General features: G+C 47.2%; 1 protein-coding gene across 1 annotated transcript in view; it reads right to left on the bottom strand.

The window, feature by feature from the left end:
* Window positions 1-16001, bottom strand: part of LOC132823549 (soluble guanylate cyclase 88E-like) — a 187781-nt gene extending 171780 nt beyond the window's left edge. The window contains exon 1 of the mRNA XM_060837493.1: window positions 15882-16001. Coding sequence (XP_060693476.1) covers window positions 15882-16001 — 120 coding nt within the window. The remainder of the gene's footprint in view (window positions 1-15881) is intronic.
* Window positions 16002-16340: the final 339 nt, after the last annotated feature.

Below are 16340 nucleotides of genomic sequence, written 5' to 3'. Positions count from 1 at the left end.
TAAACCATTTATAATAGTTGTTAACCTTAAATAGTTACCTATTAGTACATTTAAATAGTCTAATACTAGCTGGAAAATGAGTAAAGGGAAGGGAACAGGCGGCTCTAAGAAAGCAGGGACCCCTCCCCCACCCTCTCCCTCTTCATCTGCAACAAAGGTGTCTTCAGCTACTTCAGGAGATTTACCAATGAAGATGAGCTTTGAGGAGATGTTTGCCAGGTGGGAGGCGAAGATTGATGCTTTTATCGATGAGTCTTGGCAGAGCAGAGAAGCACTATCAGCCGAGCTGCAGAAGCAGGGCAGAGACATTCAGGAATTGGAGTGCCGAGTCAGAGAGATGGAGTCGAAGGCCGCAGCCTCAGAGACTGGGATAAAATCAACAGCCGACCACATCCGTTTTCTCGAGAATCGAGTCCAGAACCTAGAAAACCACATTGATGACCTCGAAAATCGATGTCGTAGAAAAAATATTCGGTTGTTGGGCCTGCCCGAGCAGGAAGAGGGAGGTCAGCTGACAGCATTCTTAGAGCATTGGCTGCCACAACTTTTAAATCTGCATAATGGATCAGGCCAGGTAAGGGTAGAATGGGCCTACCAGGTCACAGTACGTGGGCCCGGCTCAACCCAGCGCCCACGCCCGGTCCTGTTCCAGCTGCAGAGCTATAGGGAGAGGCAGATGCTCCTGGAAGCCTCAAGAAATCTGGGAAAAGATCCCCAAGCTATGACCCACAAAGGATCCAGGATCATGCTGTTCCAGGACTTCTCCCCAGCTTTGGTCCGAAAGAGGAAGGCATTCGATGAGGCGAAGAAGCGTTTAAGGGACTTAAATATCCAGTACTCCTTACGATATCCAGCGACGCTACGCCTTAGCCACGAAGGATCCATATATAACTTCGGATCACCGGAGAAGGCTAAGGAATTCTTGGACTCTCTTAAATAAACTGTAAGAGATTGTGGACGCTGGTCTGCCTTTCCCATTATTTTGGTTTACATCCCTTCATCTTTTCTTATCTTTCCCCCTATGTGTGTATGTATGTATATGTATATATATATATATATATGTTGGGGCGTTTGGTTAATGTTGATGGGGAGAGGTGGTTACCTTATTCTATTTTACTTCTGTTTTTAGGAGTGGGGTTGTTTTTCTTTCCCCTGTTATTTTGTGGTATTATATTTAAGTATTACATGTTGAGATTGTAATCTTATAGTTATATATGGTATTAATATTCCCAAATATATTTAGATGTGGGTGTGGGTGGGGGTGGGGTGTTCACTGTTAACTCTAGCTTTATATTATATTTGAATTCTCCTCATTTTATTGAGGAACACCTGGGTCAAGGGTGGGGCACTGGTTGGAAGAGGGTAAGATGGACTGTGGGAGAGGAAGTGACGCTCCCTGGGAACAAGGGAGAAAATCTCCAATTCGGAATGTTTTATATTTTTTATACTTAGAGTTTTTTGTTATATTGTTTTGAGTGTATCAGAGAATCTTTACTTTTGTAAATCTTGTATGCTCCATGCTCGGGATGTTCTAGATAGGGTTTCCCCTCCTGAGGGGTCTCGGATCTGTCCAGATGATTATGGCTGAACAGTCGGTTAAGTGGTGCACCTGGAATGTCAGGGGGAGTAATTCGCCAGTTAAAAGGAAGAAAATATTATCAAATCTTAAGAAGGAGAGAGTTGATATAGCTCTCCTACAGGAGACACACCTGTCGGATAAAGAACACTTAAAATTACGACAGGGCGGATTTGATCAGGCCTTTTTTTCCTCTTTTAATTCAAAAAGCAGGGGAGTCGTTATCCTTGTCCGGAAGAACTTCCCTTTGAAAATTCTAAAATCAGATAAAAGACGAATCTGGACGATATATTTTGATTAAAGCCCTCATAAATGGAGAGGAATATGGGATCTTAAATGTATACTGCCCCCCGGCACACCCCTTTAAATTCATAATGGAAGCTTTTTCAAAACTGATGGCATTTGGTGCCCGTCATACAATTAAAGTCTCCCCCTATAATTGTATTATGGATCCGGAAATAGACAGGATTCCCAAGAGTGCCGCTGGAGTATCTCCCAGATCTAGACAACTGGCGGACCTGAATAAAGAATTAGGATTGGTAGATGTATGGAGATGTCTCCATCCACAGGGTAGAGATTTTTCTTTCTACTCTAATCCACATAAATGTCACACAAGAATTGATATGTTTTTTGCCCCATCGATTTTTCTAAACTCTATAGCAACCTGTAAAATAGGTACTATAGCAATCTCTGACCATGCCGCTTTATATATGGAAACTAAGGTAAAGAACAATGGGACATCTGCTCGGCATTGGCGTATGGACCCCTTCCTGATAAAAGATAGCAAATTTTTAAAGTACTTCTCCCAAGAACTTAAAACTTTTTTAGAAATTAATACTGGTACGGCTAGCAATCCGTCAATGATGTGGGAGACCATCAAAGCTTATGCACGAGGTTTGATCATCTCCTATTCAGCGACCCAGAGGAAAATGAAGGGAGAGCAACAGCATCTGCTCGAAGCTCGCCTGAAAGCAGCCGAAACAGCATACGCTGATAGACCTTCTATCACAAAATTGCAGAGGATTACAGTTCTTAGGACAGCTTTAAACACCGCGCTTACTCAAACGGCTAAAAGGGAAATATTATTTGCGAAACAAAGATTATATGAATATGGCGACAAACCGGGTAGATACTTAGCATTTCTTGCAAAGAAAAAGAAAGCCCCTCAAACTATTCCGACCATCAAGGAAAGTACAGGTACCCTGACTCATGATATTAAAAAGATCAATGCGACCTTTAAAGAATTTTATTCTGAACTATATAGATCGCAGGATTGTGAAGATAGGATTAGGAGGATGCAGTCATTTTTAAAAAATTTGACCTTCCCGGGCCTGACTCCGGAACAGGTGTCGGCCCTAAATACCCCTTTAACAGTCCAAGAAATACTTGAGGCAATTAGGCAACTTCAGAGCGGAAAAGCACCGGGCCCGGATGGTTTACAAGCTGAATTCTATAAAGAATTTACAGGAATATTGGTTGACCCACTTATGGATATGTATAATTTTGCGCATAGTCAGGTCTGTCTCCCGCCCACGCTGAAAGAAGCAAATATTTCTCTTATCCTCAAAAAAGGAAAAGACCCAGAAGATTGGGCATCTTACAGACCAATATCCTTACTAAATGTAGACTTTAAAATTCTCTCAAAAATGTTAGCACGAAGACTAGAAAGGGTACTGCCATATATTATAAAGGAGGACCAGACGGGATTTATTAAGGGCCGCAGATCATCCAATAATATCAGAAGGGTCTTGAATATGATCCAAGCCTGTCATCAGGGAAAGATACCAGGAGTAGTAATTTCATTGGATGCGGAAAAGGCATTTGATAGGGTTGAATGGTCATATTTATTTTACACATTGGAAAGGTTTGGCGTTGGACAGGTGTTTACCAAATGGGTTTCAACATTGTATAATGACCCCAAAGCAGCTGTTATTACTAATGGGTTAAGATCGGATGGCTTCAGTGTGGGTAGGGGCTGCCGTCAAGGATGTCCTCTCTCACCATTGTTGTTTACACTGATAATCGAACCATTAGCAGAAGCCATCCGGACTGATCCTAATATAACGGCCCCGAGGATTGGTACAGGTAAACACAAAATTACCCTCTATGCAGATGACATTCTCTTATTCCTCAGTAATCCTTTAATGTCAGTGCCTCGTCTAATTCAAGTTATTAATACATTTAGTGCATTCTCAGGCTATAAAATTAATTTTTCAAAATCGGAAGCCATGCCAATGGGTGGTCTGGCTATGATACCCCACTTAATGGACGGATCCCCTTTTCCCTTCCGTTGGTCCCTGGAGGGCTTCTTATGTTTAGGTATTTTTATCACGCCAGTATTTGATCAGCTGTATAGGGCTAATTTTGTACAATTAATGGAAAGGATAAGGCAGGACCCCCAGCGATGGAGAGACCTTCCGATTTCCTGGCTAGGGAGAATAGTATTAATTAAAATGAATGTTCTGCCCCGTCTCTTATATCCTATGAGAATGCTCCCGCTGATGCTGCCAAGGCTAGCCCTACGTAAATTATATGGCTGGTTGGGCTCCTTTATTTGGAACCATAGACGGCCCCTTATTAAGCTGAAGAAGCTACAACTTCCACAGGCAAGGGGAGGACTGGACTTCCCAGACTTTAGGAAATATCAGTTAAGCTCCCTACTAAGTTACATAGCTGATTGGGTTTCATCTGATCCACAATCAATTTGGCTGGATATCGAAGCCTCCCAAGTAAAATACCCACTTATTAACCTTTTATTTTCAGATAAGAGGAAAATCATTACAGACCACTGTAAAAAATCCCATAATATTAAACACAATTAAGGCCTGGAATATAATGCGGCAAAATGAGGGTAACTCACATAAAACATCCCCCCATGCACCAATAGTAGGCGCATGGGGATTCCGACCGGGGATTACAGATGCCACCTTTAAACTCTGGAGATCCAGGGGCATCTCATGCTTAGGGGACCTATTTAAAGATGGGATCCTGATGTCCTTTGAGCAGCTGCGTCTGAAATTCGGAATACCTAATGGGGATCTCTTTCGATACTTCCAAGTTCGAGATTATATACAGAGGAAGACTACATTAATAGATAGTCTTTATAAATCAGACAGAGAACGTAATGTCTTACGACCAGCGGGGGCATCCTCCGTTAGTACTATATACCATTTGCTACATGATGGAGTCTCAGGAGACATGGATGACCTGCTTAAAACATGGGAGCAGGACTTGGGGCTAGAAATCTCTGAGGATATGTGGAATGACATTTGGGAAAATGCTAGAAGAATTGCTATCTGTAACAGAACTCAGGCTATCCAACTAAAGATACTTCATAGGGCCCATATAGCTCCGGCTTGACTGGCAAAATTTAAGGCAGGAGCATCTCCAATGTATCCTAAATGCAAAATAGAGGTGGGTACTCTTGTACATTGTCTGTGGACTGGTCAGAAAATCCGCAGATACTGGACTAAAGTGGCAAATACCCTGACAGAAATTTTAGGAACGGAAATTAGGGTGGACCCTGTATCTCTCCTTTTGGGCTTTTCGAACCTCTCATCTCTGGATATGCATGGGAAGAGACTATTTTCTATTCTCTCTTTCTGTGCAAGGAAAAATATTTTGGTGAACTGGGTGGCTGAGGGCCCCCCTGGACTTTCAAATTGGCACAGATTAATTATGGAATATATCCCCCTTGACTTCCTCACAAATATGGTGCACCGAAAGACTGAATTATTTTATAAAATATGGCAGCCCTTTTTGAATTATATAAATGCAGATATTTCGGCTATCCTAACAAGGGCTTTTATTTAGTGAAGATTTCAGACCGGGCTGCTCCGGGGCCCCTTGGGAGAGGAATCCTGCGCGAATACGGGTTTTATTATATTTGATGTTTATACATTCCGAGCATGTAAGAGACTTAGGTATACACTCTGGTTAGTTATAGGTTAGATTAGTAGAAAGTTGAGTTTTATTTTTTTTCTTTCTTTTTTCGTTTTTTTTCTTTTTTTGTTTTCTTTCTTTCTCTTTTCTTTGTTAAATTATGACTATTGTATATATGTTTTAATTGTACATCAATGTTTGTATTTGAGAGTTTTGTTTATTTTTGTAAATTTGCAAAAATGTTAAATTTCATAAAAATATCTACAAAAAAAAAAGAGGGTGAGAGGCTGGGAGGATGAGCAATGGATGAGTGTGCGTGCAAGAGTGTGAGACGGTTGGGGATGAACGAGGGGTGAGCATGTGTTTAAGAGGGTGAGAGAGTGGGTGATTGAGCGAGAGGTGTGTGTAAGAGGGTGAGAGCGTGGGTGGATGAGCCAGGGGTGAGTGTGTGTCTGTGTGTGTGAGGGTGAGAGGGTGGGTGGATAAGCGACGGTTGAGTGTATGTGTATGAGTCTTGGAGGGTGGCTGGATGAGCGGGGGGTGTGTGTGTGTGTGTGTGTGTGTAAGTAAGAGGGTGAGAGGCAGGGTGGATGCGTGAGGGGTGAGTGTGTATGTAAGAAGGTGCTAGGGTGGGTGGATGAGCGCGTGGTGAGTGTGTGTGTAAGAGAGTGAGAGGACGGCTGGGTGAGCGAGGGGCAATTGTGTGTAAGAGTGTGATAGGGTGGGTGATTGGGTGAGAGGTGAGTGTGCGCGTGTAAGTGGGTGAGAGGGTGGGAGGATGAGAAGGGGTGAGTGTGTGTGCAGGAGGGCGAGATGGTGGGGGATGAGCAAGGGGTGAGTGTGCATGTCAAAGGGTGAGAGGGTGGGTGGATGAGCGAGGTTTGTGTGTATGTAAGAGGGTGGGTGATTGAGTGAGGGGTGAGTGTGTGTGTAAGAGGGTGAGAGCGTGGGCAGATGAGCGAGGAGTGTGTGTGTGTGTGTAAGAGGGTGAGAGGGTGGATCGATGAACATGCGGTGAGTGTGTGTGTAAGAGGGTGAGAGGGTGGATGGATGAGCGGGTTGTGAGCATGAGTGTAAGAGGGTGCTAGGGTGGGTGGATGAGCGAGGGATGAGTATGTGTGTAAGAGGGTGCTAGGGTGGGTGGATGAGCGAGGGGTGAGTATGTGTGTAAGAGGGTGAGAGGGTGGATGGATGAGCGAGGGTGAGTGTGTGTCTGTGTGTAAGAGGGTGAGAGGGTGGGTAGATGAGCAAGAGTTGAGTGTATGTGTATGAGTCTTGGAGGGTGGCTGGATGAGCGAGGGGTGTGTGTGTGTGTATGTGTAAGAGTGTGAGAGGGAGGGTGGATGCGTGAGGGGTGTGTGTGTAAGAGGGCGAGAGGGTGGGTGGATGAGCAAGTGGTGAGTGTGTGTGTGTGAGGGTAAGAGATCGGGTGGATGAGCGACTGGTGAGTGTGTGTGTAAGAGGGTGCTAGGGTGGGTGGATGAGCGAGGGGTGAGTGTGTGTGTATGAGGGTGAGAGGTCGGGTGAATGAGCGACTGGTGAGTGTGTGTGTGCGCCTGTGTAGGAGGGGGATAGGGTGGGTTGATGAGCGAAGGGTGAGTGTGTGTCTGTGTGTAAGAGAGTGAGAGTGTGGGTGAATGAACAAGTGGTGTGTGTGTGTAAGAGGATAAGAGGGTGGATGGATGAGCGGGTGGTGAGTGTGTGTGTAAGAGAGTGAGAGGACGGGTGGACGAGCGAGGGGTGATTGTGTGTAAGAGTGTGATACGGTGGATGATTGGGTAAGAGGTGAGTGTGTGCGTTTAAGTGGATGAGAGGGTGGGAGGATGAGCGAGGGGTGAGTATGTGTGCAGGAGGGTGAGATGGTGGGGGATGAGCGAGGGGTGAGTGTCCGTGTCAAAGGGTGAGAGGGAGGGTGGATGAGCGAGAGGTGAGTGTGTGTGAGAGGGTGAGAGGGTGGGCAGATGAGCGAGGGGTGAGTGTGTGTGTAAGAGTGTGAGTGGGTGGATGGATGAGCGAGGGGTGAGTGTGCATGTAAGACGATCAGAGGGTGGGTTGTTGAGTGAGAGGTGAGTGTGTGTGTAAGAGAGTGAGATGGTGGGTGGATGAGCAAGTGGTGAGTGTGTGTGTAAGAGGGTGAGAGGGTGGGTGGATGTGTGAGGACTGAGTGTGTGTGTGTCAGAGGATGAGAGGGTGGGTGGATGAGTGAGGGGTAAATGTGCGTGTAAGAGGGTGAGAGGGTGGGTCGATGAGTGAGGGGTGAGTGTGCGTGTCAGAGGGTGAGAGGGCGGGTGGATGGGCGAGGTGTGAGTGTGTGTAAGAGTGTGTTAGGGTGGGCGATTGTGTGAGGGCTGAGTGTGGGTGTAAGTGGGTGAAGGGTGGGTGGATGAGCAAGGGGTGAGTTAGTGTATTAAGAGGGTGATAGGGTGTGTGATTGAGTGAGGGGTGAATATGTGTGTGTAAGAGGGTGAGAGGGTGGGTGGATGGGTGAGGAGTGAGTGTGTGTGCGTAGGAGTGTGAGAGGGTGGGTGGATGAGCGATGTGTGAGAGTGTGTGTGTCAGAGGGTGAGAGGGTGGGTGGATGAGCGAGATGTGTGAGTATGTAAGAGGGTGGGTGATTGAGTGAGGGGTGAGTGTGTGTGTAAGAGGGTGAGAGCGTGGGCTGACGAGCGAGGGATGTGTGTGTAAGAGGGTGAGAGGGTGGGTGAATGAACGGAGGGTGAGTGTGTGTATCGGAGGGTGAGAGGGTGGGTGGATGAGCGAGGTGTGAGTGTGTGTGTAAGAGGGTGAGGGGGTGGGTGGATGAGCGAGGGGTGAGTGTGTGTGTATGAGGGTGAGAGGTCGGGTGGATGAGGGAGTGGTGAGTGTGTGTGTGCGCGCGTGTGTAGGAGGGTGATAGGGTGGGTGGATGAGCGAAGGGTGAGTGTGTGTCTGTGTGTAAGAGGCTGAGAGTGTGGGTTTTTGAGCGATAGGTGAGTGTGTGTGTAAGAGGGTGAGAGGGTGGGTGGATGAGCGAGGGTTGAGTGTATGTGTATGCGTCTTGGAGGGTAGCTGGTTGAGCGAGAGGTGAGTGTGTGTGTAAGAGGGCGAGAGGGTGGGTGGATGACCGACGGGTGAGTGTGTGTGTAGGAGGGTGAGTGGGTGGGTGGATAAGCGAGGCGTGATTGTGTGTAAGAGTGTGATAGGGTGGGTGATTGGGTGAGAGGTGAGTGTGTGCGGTAAGTGGGTGAGAGGGTGGGAGGATGAGCGAGGGGTGAGTATGTGTGCAGGAGGGTGAGATGGTGGGGAATGAGTGAGGGGTGAGTGTGCGTGTCAAAGGGTGAGAGGGTGGGTGGATGAGTGAGGTTTGTGAGTATGTAAGAGGGTGGATGATTGAGTGAGGGGTGAGTGTGTGTGTAAGAGGGGGAGAGCGTGGGCAGATGAGCAAGGAGTGTGTGTGTTAGAGGGTGAGAGTGTGGGTGCATGAGTGAGGGGTGAGTTTGTGTGTGTAAGAGGGTGAGAGAGTGGGTGGATGAGCGGGAGGTGAGTGTGTATGTTGGAGGGTGATAGGGTGGGTGGTTGAGCGAGAGGTGAGTGTGTGTGTAAAAGGATGAAAGGGTGTGTAGATGAGCGAGGGGTGAATGTGTGTGTAAGAGGGTGAGAGGGCGGGTGGATGAGCGAGGCGTGAGTGTGTGTAAGAGGGTGATAGGCTGGGTGATTGAGTGAGAGGTGAGTGTGTGTGTAAGAGGGTGAGAGGGTGGGTGGATGAACAAGTGGTGAGTGTGTGTGTTTAGGAGGGTCATAGGATGGGTGGATGAGCGAGTGGTGAGTGTGTGTGTAAGAGAGTGAGAGGACGGGTGGATGAGCGAGGGGTAATTGTGTGTAAGAGTGTGATAGGGTGGGTGATTGGGTGAGAGGTGAGTGTGTGCGTGTAAGTGGGTGAGAGGGTGGGAGGATGAGCGAGGGGTGAGTATGTGTGCAGGAGGGTGAGATGGTGGGGAATGAGCGAGGGGTGAGTGTGCGTGTCAAAGGGTGAGAGGGTGGGTGGATGAGTGAGGTTTGTGAGTATGTAAGAGGGTGGGTGATTGAGTGAGGGGTGAGTGTGTGTGTAAGAGGGTGAGAGCGTGGGCAGATGAGCCAGGAGTGTGTGTGTTAGAGGGTGAGAGGGTGTGTGGATATGCGAGGGGTGAGTGTGTGTAAGAGGGTGAAAGGGTGGGTGGATGAGCGAGGGGTGAGTGTGTTGTAAGAGGGTGAGAGTGTGGGTGAATGAGTGAGGGATGAGTTTGTGTGTGCAAGATGGTGCGAGGGTGGATCGATGAACATGCGGTGAGTGTGTGTGTAACAGGGTGAGAGGGTGGGTGGATGAGCGGGAGGTGAGTGTGTGTGTAAGAGGGTGAGTGGATGAGCGAGGGGTGAGTGTGCGTGTAAAAGGGTGAGAGGGCGGGTGGATGAGTGAGGGTTGAATGTGTGTGTAACAGGATGTAGGGTGGGTGGATGAGCAAAGGGTGAGTTAGCGTGTAAGAGGGTGAGAAGGTGAGTCGATGAGCGAGGGGTGAATGTGCATTTCAGAGGGTGAGAGGGTGGGTGGATGAGCGAGATGTGTGAGTATGTAAGAGGGTGGGTGATTGAGTGAGAGGTGAGTGTGTGTGTAAGAGGGGGAGAGCGTGAGCTGATGAGCGAGGGGTGTGTGTGTGTAAGAGGGTGAGAGGGTAGGTGGACGAGCGAGTGGTGAGTGTGTGTCTGTGTGTAAGAGGGTGAGAGGATTAGCGAGAGTTGAGTGTATGTGTATGAGTCTTGGAGGGTGAGTGGATGAGCGAGGGGTGTGTGTGTGTGTGTGTGTGTGTAAGAGCGAGGGGTGAGTGTGTGTATCGGAGGGTGAGAGGGTGGGTGGTTGAGCGAGGTGTGAGTGTGTGTAAGAGGGTGAGGGGGTGGGTGGATGAGCGAGCGGTGAGTGTGTGTGTAAGAGGGTGAGAGGGTGGGAGGATGAGCAAGGGGTGAGTATGTGTGCACGAGGGTGAGATGGTGGGGGATGAGCGAGGGGTGGGTGGATGAGAGAGGGGTGAGTGTGAGAGGCTGGGTCAATTAGCGAGGGGTGAGTGTGTGTGTGTAAGAGAGTAAGAGGGCGGGTGGATAAGCGGGGGGTGAGTGTGTGTAAGTGTGTGATTTAGGGTTGGTGATTGTGTGAGGTGAGTGTGTGTGTAAGAGGATGAAGGGTGGGTGGATGAGCGAGTGGTGAGTGTGTGTGTAAGAGGGTGAGATGGTGGGTGGATGAGGGAGGGGTGAGTGTGTGTGTAAGAGTGTGAGAGGCTGGGTCAATTAGCGAGGGGTGAGTGTGTATGTAAGAGAGTAAGAGGGCGGGTGGATAAGCGGGGGGTGAGTGTGTGTAAGTGTGTGATTTAGGGTTGGTGATTGTGTGAGAGGTGAGTGTGTGTGTAAGAGGATGAAGGGTGGGTGGATGAGCGAGGGGTGAGTGTGTGTAAGAGGGTGAGATGGTGGGGGATGAGTGAGGGGTGAGTGTGCGTGTCAAAGGGTGAGAGGGTGGGTGGATGAGTGAGGTTTTCCTCCTCCCTCTACAAGAATCTCAGGGAGTCCCTCTCCCACTGCAGCTCCCAGTTCCAAACTTCCAGCTCAGCACTGTCCCCATGACTTGTCCAACCTGTCTATCTGCTTTTTCACCTATCCACTCTACCCTCCCCCCCTCCCCCCCTTGACCTATTGTACTCTATGCTACGTTCTCCCTACCCCCACCATCCTCTCATTTATCTCTCCACCCTTCAGGCTCTCTGCCTATATTCCTAATGAAGGGATTTTGCTCAAAACGTCGATTTTACTGCTCCTCCAATGCTGCCTGAACTGCTGTGCTCTTCCAGCACCACTAATCCAGAATCTGGTTTCCAGCATCTGCAGTCATTGTTTTTACCTCAATCCTTCTGCAGCCTCCCTGCCTCCTCAATGCTACCTGTCCCTCTACCAATCTTTGTAGCATCTGCAAATTTGGCCAGAATACCCTCAGTTCCTTCGTCTATATCGTTAATGTATAAAGTGAAAAGTTCTGGTCCAGACACCGAGCCTTGCAGAACACAGCTTGACACTGGCTGCCATTCTGAGAATCCCTTTTATTCTCACTCTCTGCTACCTGCCAGACAACCAAGCTTCTAACCATGCTAGCACCTTGCTTCTTGGATGCTGCCTGACCTGCTGCGCTTTTCCAGCAACATATTTTCAGCTCTGATACTCCAGCATCTGCAGACCTCACTTTCTCCTCTAACACCATGAGCCCTTATCTTATTCAGTAGCCTCCTGTGTGGCACCTTGTCAAAGACCTTCTTGAAATCCTGGTAGATAACATCCATTGGCTCTCCTTGATCTAACCTGCTTGTTACTTCCTCTAAGAATTCAAGCAGATTTGTCAGGCCTGAACCCCTCTTGGTGAAACCATGCTGACTTTGCCTTATTTTACTATACACTACTAAGTATTCAGAAATCGCATCCTTCACAATGGATTCCAGGATCTTACACATGACCAAGGTTAGGCTAATCAGTCTGTAAATTTCCGTCTTTTGCCCTACTCCCTTTTTAAATTGGGATGTAATGTTAGCAATTTTCCAGTCCTCTGGGATCCTCCCTAAGTCTAGCAATTCCTAAAAGATCACCAGTCACACCTCCACTTTGTCTTCAGCTATCTCTCTTAGAACTCTGGGGTGCAATCCATCTGGTGATTTCTCCACCTTCAGGCCTTTCGTTTTTCCAGCACCTTATTCTTGGTGATGGCTACCATACTCAGCTCTGCCCACTCATTCTCTTGAATTTTTGGAAAATTACTCACGTCTTCCACTGTGGCGCAAAGTAATTATTTAGTTCCTCTGCCATTTCCTTGTTTTCCACTATCTCTTCAGCCTCATTTTCCAATGGCCCAATGTCCACTGCCACCTCTCTTTTGCTCTTTATATACCTATAGAAACTCTTATAGTCTTCCTTTATATCACTGGCTAGTTAATCCACTGCCTCCTCATTTCTTTTTTTGTTGCCCTCTGCTGGCCTTTGTAAGCTTCCCAATCCTCTGGTTTCCCACTGCCCTTTGCCACATTATATGCTTCCTCTTTTCCTTTTAAGCTATCCCTGATTTCCCCAGTCAGCAATGGTTGCCCCATCCTCCCTGTACCATGCTTCTTTTACCTCAAGATGAATCTCTGTTGTGTCTCCTGAATTACTCCCTGTCATTGCTGTTCCACGGTCTTTCCTGCTCAGCTCCTCTTCCAGTCAATTCTACCCAGCTCCTCCCTCATGCCTCTGTATTTGCCTTTATTCAGCTGTAATACCGTTACCCCTGATTCTATCTTCTCCCTCTCAAATTGCAGAGTAAATTCAATCATATGTATCACAGCCTCCAATAATCAATCACTGCCTCCTCAGGATTCCTTCACCTTAAGTCTTATCAAGTCCCTTATCAAGTCTGTCTCATTGCACAACACTAAATCCAGAATTGCCTGTTCCCTAGTGGGCTCCATCACAAGCTGCTCCATCAGCCATCTCGTAGACATTCCACAAATTCATTTTCTTGCGAACCACTACCAACCTGATTTTCCCAGTTCACCTGCATATTGAAATCCCCTATGATTACTGTAACTTTGCCTTTCCTAAACATCTTTTCTATCTCCTGGTGTATCTTGCACCCCAGCTCCTGACGACTGTTTGGAGGCCTGGTTTGCTTTATCTTTGCAGTTCCTCAATTCTACCCACACAGACTCTACACCATCTGACCCTACTTCATTTCTTACTATTGATTTAATTTCATTCCTTATTAATAAGTCAACCCTACCACCTTTGCCCACCTGCCTATCTTTTCAATAATTAGATTAGATTCCCTACAGTGTGGAAGCAGACCCTTTGGCCCAACAAGTCCACACCGATCCTCCGAAGAGTAATCCACCCAGACCCATTTCCCTCTGATTGATATACATATGGGCAATATAGCATGACCACTTCACCTGACCTGCATATCTTTGGACTGTAGAAGGAAACCGGAGCACTCGGAGGAAACCCATGCAGACACAGGGAGAATGTGCAAACTCCACACAGACAGTTGCCCGAGGCCAGTATCGAACATGGGACCCTGGCGCTGTGAGGCAGCAGTGCTATCCACTGAGCCTCTAATATATAGGATGCATATCCTTGGATATTCAGCTCCTAATCCTGATGCCCTTGCAGAACATGTCTCCATGATGCCCACCACATCATATCTGCCAATTTTTATCTGCACCACAAGCTCATTTACATTATTCTTTATACAATGTGCATTCAGATACAATACCTTCAGTCCTGTATTAACTGTCCCTCTTCTCATTGTCATTCATACGCTTAAAGTTTGGTTGCTAACCCTTTCCAAACACTCTTTTTGTCTGTGCTGGAGATTTTGATAACCTCTCCTGTATTCTACATTCTTACCTCTCTTTTAATTCGGGTTTTCTGATTTCCCCTATAACCTACCCTCCCTCCCCTCCCCATTTAGTTTTATAGCCCTGTCTACAGCCTGAGATATGCGATGATCAGATGATCTAGGGGACAGTCAGTTTGGTTGGACGTAGGGTGGATGGTTAGGGGTTGGGAGTCATGTCTGTCCATGACAGTATTTAGGTTGTCAGAGAGCAGTCAGCTGGGTTGGGAGTAAATAAGTGATGTTTGTTGCAGTGCATGGTTGATTTACTGCAGCTAAATACTTGAGTTTGACCAGATAGTTAAACTGACAAATATTTTCTGGGGAATAATCCAGGTAAGCCTTGCATATCTTTTGGAAATATTCCTGCATTGAGCCAAGTAGCAGGGAATCAGCCTGTCAGAGGTTTCACCTTTGTGGACTATTTCCACATTTGTATTTAACTCACAATCAATGCAGGGTCCTTGAGCACATCTCCAAATGGACACCCCAGCTCTGATAATCTGAAGGCTGGAATATGTCGTGTTCCCAGCACACGGACCTTGCCCCAGCCTATATCATCTACACGCATCAGAATATCCATCTCTCCTTTTCTCCCTCTCCGTTTTATTGAGCTTCCTAAAAGTTCACAAAGAATGATTGACAATGGATAAATGTGTGGTAAATGAAGTTGGTCATCCGTAAACAGCTTTATTCATAGAAAGGAAAGGAATAAGAGCAGGCCCTCCAGTCCTTGAGCCTATTCCACTATCCAAAGCAATCATGTCTGATATGTGGCCTAACTTCATATACCTAGGAGAAAGTGAGGACTGCAGATGTTGGAGATCAGAGTCGAGAGTGTGATGCTGGAAAAGAACAGCAGGTCAGGCAGCATCCGAGGAGCAGGACAATCGACATTTTGGGCATAAGCCCTTCATGAGGAATGAGGCTTGAGGGCCAGGGACTGAAAGATAAATGGAGGGGGGGGGGGGCTCTGGGGAAGGTAGCTGGGAATACAATAGGTAGATGAAGATGGTGGAGATGGTGATAGGTCGGAGAGGAGGGTGCAGTGGATAGATGGGAAAGATTAGATTCCCTACAGTGTGGAAACAGGCCCTTCGGCCCAATCAGTCCGCACTGACCTCCAAAGAGTAACCCAACCAGATCCATTTCCCTCTGACTAATGTACCTAACACTATGGGCAATGTAGCATGGCCAATTCACCTAACCTGTACATCTTTGGACTGTGGGAGGAAACTGGAGCACCCGGAGGAAACCCACACAAGATGATGGGCAGGTCAAGAGGGTGGTGCCAAGTTGGAGGTTTGGTACTGGGATAATGTGGAGAGAGGGGAAATGAGGAAACTGGTGAAATCCATATTAATCCAGTAACCTACCTGATGAAGGAGCAATGCTATGAAAGCTAGTATTTCCAAATAAGCCTGTTGGACTATTTACTGGTGTTGTGTGATTTTTAAATATACTCAAAGACTGAGCTTCCACAGCCCCCTGTGGTACAGACTTTCAAAGATTCACTACCCTTTTAGTGAAAATATTTCTCTGCATCTCAGTCTGAAATCACTTGTCCCTTATCCTGAGAGGGTCCCTTTGTATATTAGATACACAGCCAGGGCAAAACAACCTCTTAGAATCCAGCACCTTCAGAATCTTTAGGATGTTAGGGTTGTCATTCTTCTAACCATCAGAGAATATTGACTCAATTTACTCTGTTGTAGAAATAGGACAATCACCCCCATACCCATCGCAGGGAGTAATCGAGTGAGCCTGAATGAAGGATTAGACTGTGCGTATCACACGGTCTTACCCAATGATGTGAATGCTATAGAGAATGGCAAAATGTTACAAAGAGATATGCAGAAAAACCAGACAGGTGGAAACAGTGCCTGTCAGTCAAAAATAAGATTTCTATGTAATAAAAGATAAACAGCTAGAAATCACGGCAAAGTTTGGGCTCTAGGAGCAGGACAGACGTCAATAAAAACTTGCAGCCAGATAAAGACACTGATGGTTTACCTCATGAGTTACAAAGGAGTGCAGCCTGACATCAGCTCGTTCCCGGACGAGCTTCCACACATCATCCCCATACGATTCTTTGATGAAATCATGAAGACTTTCGCACAGGAGCCCATACATCGTGAACGCTGAAGAGACCAAGTGAAGACAGAAGGGCACACCCAGAAGGAACCAGCTGCTCACCAGCAAGTGATTGAGACTGGGTAATGTTGAACGCAAATGTCGCAGTGTTTCCTCTTCCAGAACGGAGCTGAGAACTGGTGTGTCTCCACAGGCAGAGGTGTTTCCTCATTTTGAGGGCGCTGTAATTATAGCTGCAGCTGACGTAAGTAGGGCAACACTCAAGAGGCAGCTGTCAGTTACAAATGACCACTCGTCGTCTCTGAGAGGACAGAGTTTGGTTCCTTGACCTCATTCAGTCAACTTGTTGTGGGAGCCAGCAGTTTAACAGAGAGACGC

Source organism: Hemiscyllium ocellatum, chromosome 16, assembly GCF_020745735.1.
Source record: "Hemiscyllium ocellatum isolate sHemOce1 chromosome 16, sHemOce1.pat.X.cur, whole genome shotgun sequence".
In the NCBI taxonomy this organism is placed as follows: Eukaryota; Metazoa; Chordata; class Chondrichthyes; order Orectolobiformes; family Hemiscylliidae; genus Hemiscyllium; species Hemiscyllium ocellatum.
Note: the sequence above shows the minus strand (reverse complement) of the source record. Positions and strands in the feature narration are given on the sequence as shown.